The sequence below is a fragment of the Panthera tigris genome, chromosome F2 (genome assembly GCF_018350195.1).
Source record: "Panthera tigris isolate Pti1 chromosome F2, P.tigris_Pti1_mat1.1, whole genome shotgun sequence".
NCBI classification, from domain to species: Eukaryota; Metazoa; Chordata; class Mammalia; order Carnivora; family Felidae; genus Panthera; species Panthera tigris.
This window is the reverse complement of record NC_056676.1, coordinates 56,541,976-56,560,605: the sequence shown is the minus strand read 5'-3', so window position 1 is coordinate 56,560,605 and position 18,630 is coordinate 56,541,976. Positions and strand designations below refer to the sequence as shown.

General features: G+C 33.7%; 1 protein-coding gene across 3 annotated transcripts in view; it reads left to right on the top strand.

Moving 5' to 3' along the window:
* CSMD3 (CUB and Sushi multiple domains 3) overlaps positions 1–18,630 on the top strand; it is a 1,242,212-nt gene that overhangs the window by 1,078,212 nt on the left and 145,370 nt on the right. For all 3 annotated transcript variants that reach the window (XM_042973241.1, XM_042973240.1, XM_042973239.1), the window contains 2 exons: positions 1,736–1,832; positions 4,374–4,478. In XM_042973241.1, the coding sequence (XP_042829175.1) occupies positions 1,736–1,832; positions 4,374–4,478 (202 nt within the window). The remainder of the gene's footprint in view (positions 1–1,735; positions 1,833–4,373; positions 4,479–18,630) is intronic.

The window sequence follows — 18,630 nt, the reverse complement described above, 5'->3', positions numbered from 1 at the left end:
TATCCACTAAGCTCTATCTAACTTTTCTCTACTTTTGCTAACTTTGCATGCATATTTCCTCTTATGTAAATACCTTCTACTGTGGCTAAATTGGATTACTGATGGTTCACTACATCTACCTCATGGCTTGCCTCCTCTACATTATTATAACTCAATAGTTTCTTTCAGTGAAAAACCTCTCAATACATTTAACTTATCTCAAATGTCAACTCCTGCGTGAATCCTTACTTTTTTTTTTTTTTTTGCAAATGTGATCTTTTCTTCCCCTGAATTGTAAGAAAGGAAAAATCAGATATGAAGAGAGAATTGATTATTGTTTAAGGAAATGATGGTAATATCACAATCATTCAGCTTTAATTCCATTCTGCTTCCTGTTCTGGAACGCTGCCATTGGGCCTAATGCCTGTCACACAGGCAGGGTATCCGTTGCCATGTGGCACTCACCCCTGGAAAAGAGGCACCAGCATTCACTTGAATGGAAGAATGATGATGGTTTATTCTGTGAATAAGAAAATTTTTAAGGAATGCAATTGTTATACTTATTTAGTGAATGAGTGCAGTACTTACACTGATGACAGATTTTAGCTAAATAAAATACATTTATTTTAATAAGGTTTGCCCTTCCCTTCCTCTAAAACTATAACATATACACTTCACAGACAGAAAAATGATCACCCCCACGGTTGGGGGTGGGTCCTGTGGGTTCTTGCAAAAACTCACGCTGTGCCAGGCGAAGTGCAGCAAAGTAACACATGCCTCTTTCTTTAAATAACATTTAACAGACATGAGAGGATTGTGCTCCACCATTTCCCTTATCGACTTTAGGGACTTTCACAGTAAGTTAGTTATTATGACTCCATTCATCAAATTATTCTTTAAGAGATATACCCAAATCAGTTATAAAGTATAATTTTGGCCATCCATATTAAGACCTGTTAAAAATGAGCATAGGGGATAATAATTTTTTTTAAATTAAAGGGAATTGAGCAAAGGTTAGGCAAATAAAGGTAAATAAAATGTATCCAGCATAAACCTAGTTTTTAAGAAAAGTATAAGCTTTTCCCTGTATGCTGGTGGACCACAAATATGGTGATTTCCTGATAGCTAAAGAAAATGTGAAAACGCAATCACTGGCAAGAATCTAACACTCCATGGGCACCTGGGTGGCTCAGTCAGTTGAGCGTCTGACTTCGGCTCAGGTCATGATCTCATGGTTCATGGGTTTGAGCCCCATTTCAGGCTCTGTGCTGACAGCTCTGAGCCTGGAGCCTGCTTTGGATTCTGTGTCTCCCTCTCTCTGCCCCTCCCTTACTCACTCTTTCTCTTTCTGTATCTCTCAAAAATAAATAAACATTAAAATTTTTTTTAAAGAATCTAACACTCTGAAACATACAAGATGACTAATTGGAACACGTATTGGGATTCCTGACACTAAGATATTAAATTAACCCAAAGCCTTTAATAAAGAAAACGCTCTGAGATGGTGACAGACTTTATCCATGTATGTTCCACCCATAGTGAACACTGCGAGGTGTTTCCACGCTCTTCTTACCCAAGTCAGCTCATGTAGGCCAACGCCACAGTAGCAAAGATCAGTTCTGGTAAAGTCCTTCTATGAAGGGTCACGAGGATATGGTCCTGGCTTGGAATTCTCTCTTCTAATGCGGAGTGGAGGACTGTGGTATTTTTATCTTGTTAGAAATATGTGTTCTTATCAGTAATTATTATTTCACAGGTACAGGTTATCAGCTTTGCTACAGAACATAATTGGGATTCTCTGGACTTTTATGATGGTGGAGACAACAATGCTCCACGACTTGGAAGTTATTCAGGTAAATAAAAGAGCTGAGCTTAATTGAAATACAGATGTAATTAGGAATGTAGAAATCTCTCTCTCTTTTTAAAAGACTTTCTAGAACTCTGACTTGGCAGTTTTAATTTCCTTTTTATAAACTCTACACAGCAAACTAAATTACAAGGTTAGATGTTTCAAAGGCATTAAAGGTAATGACATTGAAATTGCTGTTTAAAATCTTACTATATTCTAACTATATTTGTGTAATTATTTATTGATGCTTTTATAGTAATGATAATATTTTCAGCTGAGCTGTGGTTCAGGTATGTGTACCCTTTCTCCTTAAATCGTTAAAATTAGACAGTGCTTGGTAATTATGATATATCTACTCAATAGAGTGTTCTGCAGCCATTAAAATAATTTTAGAGACTGTGTAAAAACATGGTATGTTACAAGGTACTGTTGAGTGAGAATAAAGAGAATATAAAATTATTTCTATGAAATGAATAAAATTATATAACATTAATATATACCCAGGTACCAAGACCAGAAGGTTTTTAAATTTGTTAAGGTTTTTAAAGGTAATTTATGCAATAATCTAACAGCTTTTTCAGCCTGCAAAAAGTGAAATCACGTTTTACTTTAATTTTAACTATACTTTTTACTTTAATTATACTTTAACTATAGAAATAGGAACATAGCTAAACTATCAACTTCTACAATTCAGATATACTTAAGTCGGTTTGAATAGTTGTAGGTTTTTCACAGATTTTTAACTAGGGCATAATCAGTTTTTCAGCATTGCCACTGAGGAGAGGAAAGAAGAAATACCTGGAATAGGAGTGACTTGGGTTAGTCATAACAAGTATTTTAGGGGCTCCTGGGTGGCTCAGTCAGTCGAGCATCCAACTCTTGATTTTGGATGGTCCCAGGCTTGTGGGATCAAGCCCCATGTCGAGCTCCATCCATGCTGTGTGGAGCCTGCTTAAGATTCTCTTTCTCCCTCTGCCCTTCTTCCCCTGCCCTCTCTCTCTTTCTCACTCTCAAATTAAAAAAAAAAAAAAGTATTTTATGTATAGATATGGTGGAAATCTTGGAAGAAATCTTATAACATTTTGAGTATATATTTGTTTAGATTTGATTAAGGGTAATACTTTCTTAATAATAAATACAACAATGAAGATAAAACCAGTGATAAATAACAGCTCTTGATTACCAAGTGCTACTAGCCCTGTGTGAGGCTTGTCATACGTTTCCTCATTTGTTCCTTCTAGTAGTTCTGGTCGTAATTGACACTTAGGTTAAGTTGCCTGAGGTTGTACAGCTGATGTTAGAATGAGACCGGGGCCCAGCTGGTGTGACTCCAGAGCTGAAGTTCTTGATTGCTGAGATCCTCTAAGGCACTAAAGGCAGGTCGAGTGAAAGTTTCTGTTTACCTCCATCTTTAGTGATTCAGTAAGGGTTCCATAGACAGATAAGAGACTGGAGAAGGGGGAAAAAGCAACTATATGTTCTGTAATGAATTCGTCCTGATATTTTCTTTCTATAGAAAGATCAGTGAGTGGTTAAGGTCCACAGAGTTGTACAAAATATGTAAAATAACTAGTTACTTACAGAAAAAAATGTTGCCACACTATCAACTAATATGCTGGTTGGACATTATCTTAAAACATAGATTTGACACTTATTTTTATGCTTGCCATTTGAAACTGCTTGACTTGTAATCTTAAGGATCTTGAGGTATTACTCAATGCAGATAGTCAAGAAGTAATTGGTTCAAACATATATTTTATGTTTTCAGCTCAGTAATTGAATAAAGTCAAGTTGATTTCTTTCAGAATTCAGAAATACACCATTATAGTGTACTTGCTAGGAGACTAAGGCTATAATGTATTTGCTAGTGCTAAGGCTAACACTAGTTTATAATTGGGATTTTTCAAACACTACCTACCAGCTTTGCTGTCAGAGTATAAGAAACATCAAGGTACTTGACCTGGTAGAGAAGAACATACACATATTAATAAAGAAAGAAAATAAATGAAATATATATATATTTATTTATATATATATGTATATATATATAAATATATGTGTATATATATTTATATATATATACATATTTATATAATAAAAAGGGCAATAAATAACAATAAATAAACATATCCTCTGAACCCATACAAAATCTTAAGATACTATACCATAAAAATCACTACAAACTTTAAAATTAAGGTTATTATTAGCTCATGCATAAAATATTGAAATCCACATGAAATTCCAAACATTTATTTCAGGTGACCTGTAAAATCTACTGCTTTGACTGTCACCCGCTCTTTGTTCCTGCCTATTTTTAGGGACCCATCCAGAGTGATCCCAAAGTCTTTCTCCTTAGAGACAGGCACAAACAATAAAATAAAAGAGAAATGTAGGAGACATATCTTTATTTAAAAATTCCTAAAAAACACTTGACCAATATGTAATTTCAGTGGTATTCTATTGGCTGATTAGTAGTCAACTTACTTAGTTTTGCTATAATATTTATTATGTGATCATTGACCTGCCTTTTCAATTATCATTTCAGGAACAACAATACCCCATCTTTTGAATAGTACGTCTAATAATCTATATCTAAATTTCCAATCAGACATCAGTGTTTCTGCTGCAGGATTTCACCTTGAATACACAGGTAAATATAATATCATGTGCTATTCAAGAAATTTAAGAACAAGTTTATATCATTTTTTAAATATTCTTTGAATATAGAAACTGGACTTCATCAAAAAAGAACATTATCTTGTATCTTTAAGCTTTTGATATGCTCTTTCAATTCATTTACAAGACTGTGTCTATAAAATTTTAATTTTTTCATCAGAATTTACAAATGTACAAATGTGTTCTTCCTTATTATAATTGTAAGTACACTTAGCATGAGATACACCTTCAATTTTTTTTTTTTAAGTACACAATACAGAAGTGTTAACTATAAGCATGATAACATATAGCAGATCTCTAGAACTTACTCATCTTACATAACTCGATTTTATACCCATTGTGAGCAGCAACTTCCCATTTCCCCTCCTCCCTGCCCTGGAAATCTCCACTCTGTTTTCTGTTTCTATGAGTTTGACTATTTTAGGTGCTGTCCTGTAGTATTTGTCCTTTTTTTGTCTGGCTTATTTCATTTAGCATAATGTTTACTAGGTTCATTCATGTTGTTACATTTGGCAGGATTTCCTTCTCTTTTGTAAGACTGAGTGATATTACACATTATATGTACATACTATCTTTTCTTTATTCACTTATCTCTTAATGGACATCTAGGTTGTTTCCATATTTTGGCTATTATGAGTAATGCTGCAATAAACACAGGAATGCAAATCTCTCTTTGAGATTCTTATTTCAAATATTCTGTAAATATACTCAGAAGGGATTTCTAGAGCATGTGGTAGATCTACTTCTAATTTTTGTAAATGTTTATTTATGTTTGAGAGAGAGAGAGAGGGAGTGAGGGAGACAGGATCCAAAATGTGCTATGCAGACAGCAGAAAGCCCGACCTGGGGCTTGAAATCATGAACTGTGAGATCACTACCTGAGCTGAAGTCAGATGCTTAACTGACAAAGCCACCCAGGCACCCATGCTTCTAATTTTTTTGAGCAACTTTCATACTATTTTCCATAGTGGTTCCATCAATTTACATTCCCACCAACATTGTATAAAGGTTCAAGTTTTTCCATATTCTCACTAACAGTTTTTTTAAACAAGTAAGAACATTTATAGTTATCAAAAGGAGCACATATCATAACAAAAACTCTAGTTTTGATTATTTATGCACCACATAACATAGCATCAATATTCTTAAAGCAGATAGTCAAGATATATGAGGAGAAATAAATAAAAATGCATTATGAAATTTGCCAAAATTGATCCCAGTACAAAAATTCTAAGTAGAGCAATAATCATAGGAACAATATAGGAAATAGTTGTTTAAAAAACTGTCCCCCCATCCCCATGCCCCAAAATACCAGGTCCAAATGGCTTCACATAGAAATATTGCCAACCTTTAAGGACCAGATAATCCCAATGCTCTTTAATTATTCTATTTCCTGGGGTGTATAACAGGTTCTCATAATATTCTCAGTAGAAAACTATAAAGCATACTCTTTTATAAATATGATGCAGAAATTTTATCTTTTTAGTTCATTGAAATGTAATTTGTGTAGTTTTTGAATTTATATGTGTTGATTTGATATATGTATCTATTACAAAATAGTCACACAATTGACATAGTTAACATCTCCATAGTTCACATAATTGCCTTCTCTTTTTTTTCCTTAGTTCTGTGTGTGTGTGTGTGTGTGTGTGTGTGTGTGTGTGTGTGTGTGTATGCGTGTGTGTGTGTATGAGAATACTTAAAATCTAGTTTCTTCCCAAGTTTCAAGTATATAATACAATATTGATAACTACTGCCACCATGTTGTATATTAGACTCCCAGAATTTATTTTATAACTAGAAGTTTGTATTCTGACTTACATCACTCTATTTTTTTCCACCTTCCAGCCCCTGGCAACCACCATTCTTCTCATTGTTTCTAAGATGCAAGATGAATGAATCTTTCTTGGATTCCACATACAAATGAGATGTATTTGTTTTCTCTCTGAGTATTTCATTTAGCATAATGCCATGCATGATGTTGCAAATGGCAGGATTTCGTAGTTTTTTTGTGACTGAATAATATTTAATTTTATACATATGCCACACTTCTTTATCCATTCATTCATAGATGGATACTTAGGTTGTTTCCATGTCTTGGCTATTGTGAATTAGGCTGTAGTGAACATGGGAGTACAGATATCTCTTCCACATCCTCATTTTATCTCCTCTGGATGCATGCTTAAATGGGATTGCTGGATTATATGATATTTATTATTATTATTTTTTTAAGGAACCTCCAGACTCTTATCCATACTGGCTGTACCAAATTTTATTCTTACCACCATTCAAGAGGGCTTCCCTTTTACCACATCCTCAGTAATACTTGTTATCTTGTTTTCTTGGTGATCTTCATTCTAACAGGTGTAAGGTGACATCTTAACTGTGCTTTCAATTTGCGTTTCCCTGGTGGTTAGTGATAAGGGTCCTTTTATGTGCCTGTTAGCCATTTGTTTATCTTCTTTAGAAAAATATCTGTTCAGATCCTCTGCCAATTTTTTTAATCAGGTTGCTTTTAATAGGTTTTTTGTTTATTCTTGTTGTTGTTTTGACTTGCTATTGAGTTATATGAGTTTTTTTATATATTTTGGATATTAACCCCTTATCAAATACATGGTTTGTAAATATATCTTCCCCCCCATTTTGTAGGTTGCATTTTTATTTTATTGATTGCTTCATTTGCTGTGCAGAAGTTTTTGTTTTTTATTTGATGTAGACTTATTTACTTTCATTGGTTATTTATACTCCTGGTGTTATATCCAAAAAAATCAATGCCAATACCAAGGTCAAGGAGCTTTTTTTTGTATGTTTTCTTCTAGGAATTTTACAGTATTAGGTTTTATGTTTAAGTCTTTAATCCATTTCCAATTAATTTTTATGAGTAGTGTGAGAGATACAATTTCATTCTTCTGGGTGTGATTAAACAGTTTCCCCAGCACCATTTATAGGGAAAATACTATACTTTCCCTGTGAGTATTTTTGGCTCCTTTGTCAAATGTTAATTGGCTGTATATGTGAGGGTTTATTTCTGGACTCTCAGTTCTGTTACACTGATGTATGTGTCCATTTTTATGGCCATACTGTTTGATTACTATAGCTTTGTAATAGTTTGAAATCATAAAGCCTCCAGCTTTGTCTCAGGATTACTTTGGGTATTCAGGGTCTTTTGTGGTTCCATGAATTTCTGTCTCTGTGAAATCATGCTGTTGAAATTTTGACATGGATTGCATTGGCTGTATAGGTGGCTTAAAAGTGGTTAAATTTGTTCCCAAATTTTATCTTTGTTACTGTTTATGCTATTGTAAATGAGATTGTTTTATTTTTCAGATATTCTGTTTTCAGTATATAATAACACAACTAATTTCTGAATGCTGATTTTGTATCCTGTAATTTTATTGAACTTGTGATTAGTTGTAACAGATTTTGGTGGAGTCTCTAGGATTTTGTTTACATAAAAATCACATCATTTACTGACAGAAACCATTTTACTTTCCTTTATGGTTTGGATGTCTTTAATTTCTTTTTCTTGGATAATTACTCTGGTTAGAACTTCCAGTACTATGTTGAATAAGAGTCATGAAAATGGGCAACTTTAGTCTTCTCTATCTAGAGGAAAAGGCTTCAACTTTTCACCACTGTGTTTGACATTAGCTGTGGACTTTTCATATATGGCCTTCATTAAATTCAGTTTCATTACTTCTATACCCATTTTTTCAAGAGTTTTTATCATGAAATGATGTTTTATTTTGTCAAATGCTTTATCTGTGTCTACTGATATTGTCACATTATTTTTATCTTTCATTCTATTAGTGTGATGTATCACATTTTTTGATCAGCGTATGTTGAACCATCTTTGCATTCCACACATAAATCCCACTTGATGGTGGTGTATGGTGCTTTTGATGTGCTGTTGAGTTCAATTTGTTAGTATTTTGGTTAAAAAAATTATATCTATATTCATCAGGGATACTGACCTGTCATTTTTCTTTTCTTGTGGTGTCCTTGAAAAACTCTTCAGTTTTTCAGAAGATTTTGAAAAGGATTGGCACTTAATACCTTTTTAAATGTTTGGTAAAATTCACCTATGAAGCTATTCAGTCCAGGACTTTTCTTTATTAGAAAGTTTTTGATTACTAACTCAATCTCTTACTCATTCTTGGTCTGCTCAGATTTTCTATTTCTTCATGTTTTAGTTGGTAGGTCATATGTTTCTAAGAATTTGTCCATTTCTTATAGATTATCCAATTTTTTGGTGTGTAATTGTCATGGCAGTCTCTTGTGATCCTTTTTATTTCTGTGATATCAGTATAATATCTCTTCTTTCATTTCTGGTTTTGTTTATTTAAGCTTTCTCTCTCTCTCTCTCTCTCTTAGTTAATGATTCTGATGTTATGTCAATTTTGGGTATCTTTTTAAAAATAAGCTCTTAGTTTCTTTGTCTTTCTGTTGTTTTTCTTTTCTCTATTTCATTTATTTATACTCTAATCTTTGCTACTTCCTTTATTCTGCTAATTTTGGCTTTAGTGTATTCTTTTTCTAGTTCCTTAGGATACAAAGTTAGCTAATTTATTTGAGATATTTCTTTTTTTTTAATGCAGACTGATGTTTATTGCTATAAACTTCCTGTCACAACTGCTTTTGCTATATCCCATAAGTTTTTGTATGTTGTGTTTCTCTTTTTGTTTGTTCAAGATATATTCTTTTAATTTCCCTTTTGATTTATTCTTTGAATCACTATCTGTTTATGAATGTACTACTTGATTTCCACATATTTGTGGATTTTCCAGTTTTCCTACTTTTATTGATTTCTAGTTTCATGCCATTGTAGTTGGAAAAGAGTTTTGATATGATTTCACTCTTAACTTTGCTAAGATCATGTAATACATGATCTATCCTGGATAATGTTCTGTATGTACTCAGGAAAAAAGCATGTATTTTGCTGCTCTGGAAGGAATGTTCTGTATATGTTTATTAGGTTTATTTGGTCTAATGTATAGTTCAAGTCCAATATTTTCTATATGCTTTTCAATCTAGATGATCTGTGTATCTTTGAAAGTGAAGTACTGATGTCCCCTACTATTATTGTGTTGTCTATTTTTTTCCTTCAGATCTGTTAATATTTCCTTATTATATTTGGGTGCTCTGATGTTAGTGGCATATATATTTATGATTAGTATATCCCTGTGATTAAACGATCTAATTATTATGCAATGGCTTTATCTCTTGTTACATGTTTTGAGTTAAAGTTTATATTGTGAAATATAAGCATAGCCACCACTCCTCTCTTTTGGTTTCCACTTTCATGGAGTATCTTTTATTATCCCTTAACTGTGAGCATATGTGTATCCTTGAAGCCAAAATGAGTTTCTAGTAAGCAGCATATAGTTGTTTGGTGGTGAATCCATTCAGCTACTCTATGTCTTTTGCTTGGATAATTTCATCAATTTACATGTAGAGCAATTATTTATAAGTAAGAACTTACTAATACTGTTTTATCAATTATTTTCTGACTTTATTATTATCCCTCCCCTTTTTTTTTTCTTCTTCCCTTGCACTTTTCCTTTGTGAATAAGATGATTTTCTATTGTGGTATGCTTTGATTCCCTTGTCTTTATCTTTTATGTATCTTGTGGGCTTTTGTGGTAACTATGAGACTTACATAAAATATCTTCTAGATATAGCTATTTTACACTAACAACTTAATTTCATTTGCATAATAAATCTCTGTCTTTTCACTCCCTCTTTGTTTTTTTTTTTTTTTGATGTCACAATTTACCTCTTAGTTTTTAAAAAAAATTTTTTTTTTAACGTTTATTTATTTTTGACACAGAGAGAGACAGAGCATGAATGGGGGAGGGTCAGAGAGAGGGAGACACAGAATCTGAAACAGGCTCCAGGCTCTGAGCTGTCAGCACAGAACCTGACGCGGGGCTTGAACTCACGGACCGCGAGATCATGACCTGAGCCGAAGTCGGACGCTTAACCGGCTGAGCCACCCAGGCGCCCCTACCTCTTAGTTTTTTGTATTCACTAACAAATTATTATAACTATAGTTATTTTTAAAATGTTTGTCCTTTACATTTATGCCAGACTTAAGTGGTTAATACCCTATCATATTACAGTATTAAAGTATTGTGAATTTGAATATATACTTACCTTTGCCAATGTGTTGTATATTTTTATGTGTTTTCATATTACTAATTAGTTTCCTTTCATTTCAGCTTGAGTGAGAGCTTTCTGCATTTCTTGTAAGATGTGTCTAGTGGTAATGAACTCTTTCAGCTTTTGTTTATTTGGGACCATCCTGATCTCTCCCTCCTCTGAAGTCCTCTGATGGACCACTTTACTGTATAGAGTATTCTTGCTTTATAGTTTTATTATTTCAGCACTTTGACTATAACATTGCTCTTTCTCCTTGGCTGTAAGGTTTCTCCTGAGAAAGTCACTGATTGCCCTGTGCAGGTCCCCTTGTAAATTACAAGCTTCTTTTCTCCTACTATTTTAAAGATTCTCTTTGTCTTTGAATTTTGACAGTTTTATTATAATTCATCTTGGAGAATATCTCTTTAAGTTGAGTTTTTTGGGGGGCCAAATTCATAGAACTTGGATGTCCAAATCTCTCCCCAGAATCTTGGAAGTTCTTGGCTATTTCTGTAACAAGCTTTCCACCTGCTTTCCTTTGTCTTCTTCTCCTTTTGAGATCCTACTAATTCACAGATTGTGAACAGATCTTTTTGTTAAACTTCTCATGTTGAACATATATTGTTTTCTTGATTTTGTTGAATTATTTTTCCATGTTTTTTTTTTTCATAGGTCATTGAGCTTCCTTCAAGCAGGTATTTTGAATTCTTTTTCAGGTAAATTGCAGAACTCCATTTCTTTGAGGTTTATTACTGGAAAATTATTGTGTTCTTTGGTGGCGCCACGTTTTCTGGACTAAAATAGTTTCCCTGTCTTTACTGACTGACTTCAGGAGAGAAACATCTTCCTTCAGCCCTATTGGTGATTTTGAGGCTTTCTCAGACCTTCTATGAATATGCATGCTCCACACTTCTTTCTCCCTTCTCTTCAGCTTCTATGCCTTCTCTTAATCCTGTAGAGCTAGGCTGGGTACTAATGACCTCTCTTCTGTTTTCCCAAGGGTGTCTCTAAGTGCTCAAGTCTGTGATCTCTTCCAGGTCCACAAATCTGGGCCAAATTTCTGCACATACTCAGTCGCTGTTTGTAAAAACTTGCTCTTGCTATTGTTGAGAGCATGCACAGGAGGTCAGCCATGCTGTATTAGGGTGTGTGGAAGAGGCATCAAAGTACTGCAGGTGCCCATGGGCTAGTGAGGAGATCCATGGTTGAGGTGTCCATCCTGTTGGCTCATCAGCAGGCCTTCTAATGGACATAATTAGTAGGATCCTCATCCCGTTGGTGTGTTTCTTTGTGAGCTCTGACTTCTTTTTTCCCAAATACTCACCTGCCCTTAGTTTCTCAGGCCATGATTCAATATTGTGGATAAGGCAAGAGAGAGATTGTCTTTTTCCTCTCTGGCAGCATCTTGCACAGCTGGAAAAGTCAGACACACACTCACACACTGTCACTTTCCACAACAGGAGAAATCACGGGTCAATAGAGGATCACTTAACACTGCCTTGGGGGAGTGGTAATGAAGGTAAAACCAAATTCTTCCTCTTATCCTCATCAGTGTGTCAACTTTGATTATTGTTTGTTTGTTTTTACTCCAATGGTGTGTTGGACTGCTGTCAAAATCCTGGACCTCCATAAAGGGTCTCTCATTCATGGGTGATTGTGTAATTCAGTGTTCTATGAAGCTTTTAGACTGTGGCTCAGAGGGCCTGGAGTTAGTTCAAAGGGCACTTTCAGAATCTACAGCCAGCAACAAAGTCTATACACCAATTATCTGATGTATTGGTAGGTGAGACTCCTCCTGGATCTCTTGGCATATTTATTGATGACAGAACCAAAGGCAAATGGGGTTGCCAAGTTCAAGTTCTCAGGGCTATGCAATTGTTTTTGAGTCAGCCACCTAGGTGCTGGTCTGTGTTCTCCAAATGACTTTTCTCATTCTTGGACTGTACTGGGGTGTTACCCCTACCTGTATCCCACATTTCTCACAAAGGCATTTTGTCCATTGATGGCTGCTACATTGTTGTTGCTAAGGGGAGGATATAATGAGGGACATATTATTCGGTCATCTGGTGGACTCTGTCTTTTTGTTTTTCCTATGAGTCTTTTTTTTTTTTTTTTGACAATAGTCATCCTAATAGATATGAGGTGATAGCTCATCATGTGGTTTTGACTGGCTTGCATTGTCCTGATGACTAGAGGTGCTGAGCTTCTTTTCATATCCCTGTTGGTCATTTTATGTCATCTTTGGAGAAATGTCTAAGTCCTTTGCCTGTTTTTAAAATAAGATTATTTATTTTCTTGTTATTAAGTTGCAGGAGTTCCTTATATATTTTGAATATTAACCCTGTATTAGGTATGTGATTTGCACATATTTTATCCCATTCTTTAGGTTTCTTTTTACCCTGTTGATTGTTTCTTTTGCTGTGCAGAAGCCTTTTATTTTGATGTTGCCCACTTGTTTATTTTTGCTTTTATTTCTTAGGCTTTTATGTTACATCCAAGAAATCATTGCCAAGACTAGTCATGACACTTTCCTCTATGTTTTCTTCTAGGGACTTTACATTTTCAGATCTTCTATTTAAAACCTTAATCCATTTTGAGTTAATTTTTGTGTATGATGTCAGAACGGTCTATCGTTATTCTTTTGCTTGTGGACATCCAGTTTTCCCAACATCATTTGTTGAAGAGATTATTCTCTCCCCATTGTGTATTTTGGCACCTTGTACAAAGATAAGTTGATGTGGGTTTGTTTCTAGATTCTCTGTTTCATTCTTCTATATGTCTATCTTTATTGCAGTACTGTAATGTTTTAATTATTGTAGTTTTGTAATATATTTTGATATGAGGAAGTGTGATGTCTCCAGTTTTGATCTTCATTCTCAAAATTTCTTTGGCTACTTTGAATCTTTTGTAGTTGCATATAAATTTTAGGATTGTTTATTTATCTAATTCAGTAAAAAATGCCATTGGATTTTTGATAGTGACTGCATTGAATCTGTAGATTAGTTTGGATATTATGGACTTTATAACAACATTGTGTCTTCTAATTGATGAACATGGAATATTTCTCCATTTATTCCATATTTTTGGAAAATACTCCAATAATTTTTCAGTATCTTCCATCAGTGTTTTGTAGTTTTCTATATATAAGTCTTAACCTCCTTGGTTAACTTTATTCCTAAGTATTTTATTATTTTTGATGCTACTGTAAATAGGATTATTTTCTAAATTTCCTTTTCAGATACTTCAGTGTTAGTGTATCAAATTACAACTGATTTCTGACATTTTGTATAGAAACTTTACAGACTTCATTTATTAGTTCTAACAGTGTCCTATGGAGTTAGATTTTTCTACATATAAGATCATGTCACCTACAAACAGAGATACCTCCATTACCTTGTTAATTTTGATCCTTTTTTTTTTCCTCCCCAATTTCTTTGGCTAGGATTCCAGTAGTATGCTGAATAGAAGTGACAAGGATTGGGCATCCTTATCTTGCTCCTGATATCAGATGAAAAGCTTTTAGACTTTTTTACTGTTGAGTATTCTGATAGGTGTGGGTTTTTCATGTATGGCTTGTATTATTTTGAGATGCATTCCATTACATCTAATTTGTTGGGAGGCTTTATTAGAAAAGGATGTTGTATTTTGTCAGATGCTCTTTTCTGCATCTATTAAGATAATCTTTATCCTTTATTCTGTTATTGTAGTATATCACATTTATTTGCGTATGTTGAGCCATTCTTGCATCTCAGGGATAAATCCATTTGTTCATGGTGTATAATCCTTTTAGTGTGCTGTTTAATTTGGTTTGCTATTATTTTATTATGGATTTTTGCTTCTCTTTCATCAGGCATGTTGTCCCATAGTTTTCTTATAATATATTTGGCTATGACCATCAGGGAAATGAATTGAGAACTATTTCCTCAATATTTTGGAAGAGTTTGAGAAGGATCAATGTTAATTCTTTAAATGTTTAGTAAAATTTACCCATGAAGTCATCTGTTCCTGGGCTTTTCTTTGCTGGAAGGTTTTTGGTTACTTATTTAATCTCCATATTCATTATTGGTCTATTGAGATTTTTCTATTTCTACATAATTTATTGGGGTAGATTGTATATTTCCTGGAGATTTTCCATTTCTTCTAGGTTACCTGATTTGTTGGTGTATAATTGTTTATAGTGATTTCTAAAGATCCTTTTTATTCCTGTGATATCAGTTGTAATGTCTTCCCTTACAAGTATTGTCTAATTGTGAGAAGAACTGGATTCTTTAGATATTTTAAAGCTATAATTGGAGTAAGTGACTTTTCTGGTAGCACAGAATATATATATTAATTTCCCAACCCTCTCTGAAACTTTTAGACACAAAAATGGCTTATGTACCCTAGCTAAATGCATTTATGAGACATATATGATTGTTTATTTTGCTACATAAAATTATCACAAGTGTAATGGGTGGTTATTTTGGCGATTTTGGGGTTTACTGTCTCCCCACAAGGTAAACCCCAGGAAGACAGAGTCTGCCGTTAATCTAGGACTATGTCCATTTAGGATCTCCTTTTGTCTCTTGCACTAAGTGCAGTCCTTGAATCTTAGGCCTTCAAAATACATTTGTTGGCTGTGATACAGCACTTAGAAGTAGAAGTTAAGTAAATAATATTGCCATATATTATTAACATCAGTACACCTATACTGATGTTGGTGTTCATCAAAGGATTTAATATCTTAGCCTATACACATTTTGTAATTCTGTTGGTTTCTGTTGTGCGACGGTATCCCATTGAGTATTATTTCCTTAACATCATTTTCCAGGCCACTCAATCCATCACTCTAACTTCATTACCTATACTGGAATTTCTGATAAAATAGAAACTCTCTGTGGGAAGGAACAGAAGCTACAATGATAGGCATGCACTAATAAATACTGGTCAATTGCTTCTGGACAATGTTTTTTTGTTTGTTTTATTTTGAAGTTTATTTTCCAGCTATTGCTACCTCAAACACAACGTCATTGTAATGTAAATAGATGACAAATTAGTAAAAGAAGATTCATTCATTCATTGTTCATTCAACCAGAAATATATGGAACAGCTACTGTGTATCAGACACTATGCTTAACATGGAAAATGCAAAGATAAATATGTCACTATATCTTTCTTTGAGAAAATCACAGTCTCCTAGGAGAGACAGAAAGGTAAAGCAGTAACACAGTGCTATAAATTTAGGAATAGAGATATTTATGGTAGAGTACACAAAACTGGTAAGTAATCAGCTCCATTTAGGAAGTTCAGGAAATACTTTAAATAGGAGGTGACACTTGGACTGAATCTTAACAAATAAGCAAGAATTTTGGTTAGACAAGGAGTATTGGGTATTCTTAGCATGAAAATTTCATGTTCAGACAGAGCTGTGATATACGGCACATTTGGAGAAGTACACCTAGTTCAGTAAGATTATTGTATAAGGTTTGAGGCAGCACTAGAAACTAAGGCTGCTTATATAGTCAGGGCTACTTCTGAAAGGTGTAAGATGTCATCAGAAATTTGATGTCATTATAGGTAATAGAGTTAAAAAGCAGCATATGTTCTGATATTTATTCATAATATAGATTATTAAATTAATTATTATAGTCACAAAGAAATTGAAGAAAGTTTTTTTAAGTCCCTTATATATACAACTTTTGCATTTTTTAAATGTTTCGTTGAATGCCAAAAAAGGTCCTTTATTTGTATAAGATACATAATATAAGATCAATAAAACTTAATGGAATTGCTTACCCAATTATCTATAATTTTTCAAATGTTTCTTTTGGTTAGAAACTCTTAATTATGTTGAATACATGAAGGAAATTGAGCCATTTCCATAATAGGTGTTAATAATGCATAGCTGCTTACTCTAAGAACAAAGAATTGAGAGTTTGATATTTTCAAGGGAAAACAGTGACTAATGTATTTAAATCTCACAAATTTAGGTCACAGAAACCAATATATTTGAGAGAAAAGAAATGCTGGAAATATAACTTAAGCATCTTTAATCTTGATTTCTAATTTAAAGAGTAGAGTTGATTACCTAACCATGTCAAGGAAAGTCTGATGAGAGTTGTAGAGGGATTAGAAGATAAATAAGATAAATCTCTATCCTCATCAAGGGTAAACTTTATTACATGAAGTTTGTTTTTGCCCAAATTTGTGATTATTTATCTGACTATCTTAGGAGGTAGTTTTAGTTCTATAAAATAAGCAATCAACGAATGCTAGGATTTTCTAAGTTAGTTATCAGGACCCAACTCAAGAATGTGGCAAAGAACTCACCATTGGTAATGAGCATAAGAATAAATGATGTATCCATGTATATTATATGTTCAGTTGCTTTGAAAAATAATACTTCTAACTCTCCCAATAGTCTAGAGGCTACTCACCAGGAACGACATTTAATTTGTTAACTTTGAGGTCACACAATTCAAAGTAAATATTCACATAATGGTTCTTTGACTTCAAACTGATCCCCAGATATTTCTTAAGAATTAGTAGATATCTTGATTCTCCACCCATGAGAAAAACAAAGAAAAAAGCTCGGTACTGTGTGTAGGCAATCTAAGGACAATATTCACTGTATTTTTCAAAAACCACAAAGTGGAATCTATTAGAAGGTGATAAGATGACAACCAAAATTTACAAACATTGTGTTGAGGGACCTTAACTAACACATCAAACCATTTGCTGGATGTTCCCTTTTATTTGGAACAAAATTCTAAAAAATTTCCTGGATTAAAATAAACAGAATAAAAAATACCAGTACTACAAAAAGCATGTAAATTTGCATTAAAACATTAATCTTTATCAAATCATAAGTTAATGGAAAAAAGTTAAAATATTCTCCAGGTAGAAAAAGACCATTCGTTTTGGGGAAATTGAATGAATGCTCACTAAATAGTTAGACTTGGTAATGTTGTCACTTAAGCATGCTTTCATTGCATGTGTTGTTTTTAAACAAAGCTAGTGAATCTAAATTTAAATAGGAACTATAAGTAGAAAGATGAAGAAGCGTAGAGAAATAGTTGGAAAAAAATAAAGTTAGGGAGTATAGGAAAAGAGGGGTGATTAGGACAGGGAGACAGATAAATAGAAAGCAGAGAGAAGAGAGAAAATGATACATTTAGTGGACAGTGGTGAAGTCAGTGCCAGAGAATGCCTAATGTTCTTTTAATTAGTTAAAAGTTTTGGAATATTCTTCATATTTTCAAATCTATTTTCTAATCAATAAGGACATGAACATAGTATTTGTGAAATACTGAGTAAATGCAAGAGAATGAAGGGGAGGTTGAACAAGGAAATTTAAGTTCAGCTTTAGAAAATTGAAATGACTAAGAACTTCTGCTCTAGTCTTCAAGAACAAATTTATAAACACGCGATGGCAGTGTATTTTACTGCTTTGTTACTAACAGATTGGAAAGCAGTTATAATACATTTAGTGGATCAACCACGGCTGGATCCTGGAGCAGCCGTGGTTTTGGTGCAGTGTCCAGCAAAGTTACCTCAAAGGCTGTCTGATCACTCAGTGCACACTGGAGTATATCCCTTCCAGTAATGCTAGAGATTACATCCAAGCACAGTCGCTTGCTTGTGTGTGTGTGTGTGTGTTTGTGTGTGTGTGTGAGCACACGTGCATGTGTGTGCATGCATGCACAAATAATCTATCTTGTTTGTGGAAGAAGTATCTTAATTTCTGGCAAGTTTTGAAATCTTCCCTTAGGAAGGAACAATTATTTTGTAGTAATGCAAGAAACTGACCACTTGCACGGGTAGGTTATATTAACTGGTCATAAAAATTTTAAAAACTTCTTTGTTTTCGGAAGCACCCCCCCCCCCAAATTGTGATTGAGGTATAAAAACACAATGGCCTCAGTAAGAGGACACTATTTTTTAGTGAATAGAAATAAAGACTAAGTGAAAAAAATTCATATTTATGTTTTGATACTTAGAAAAAG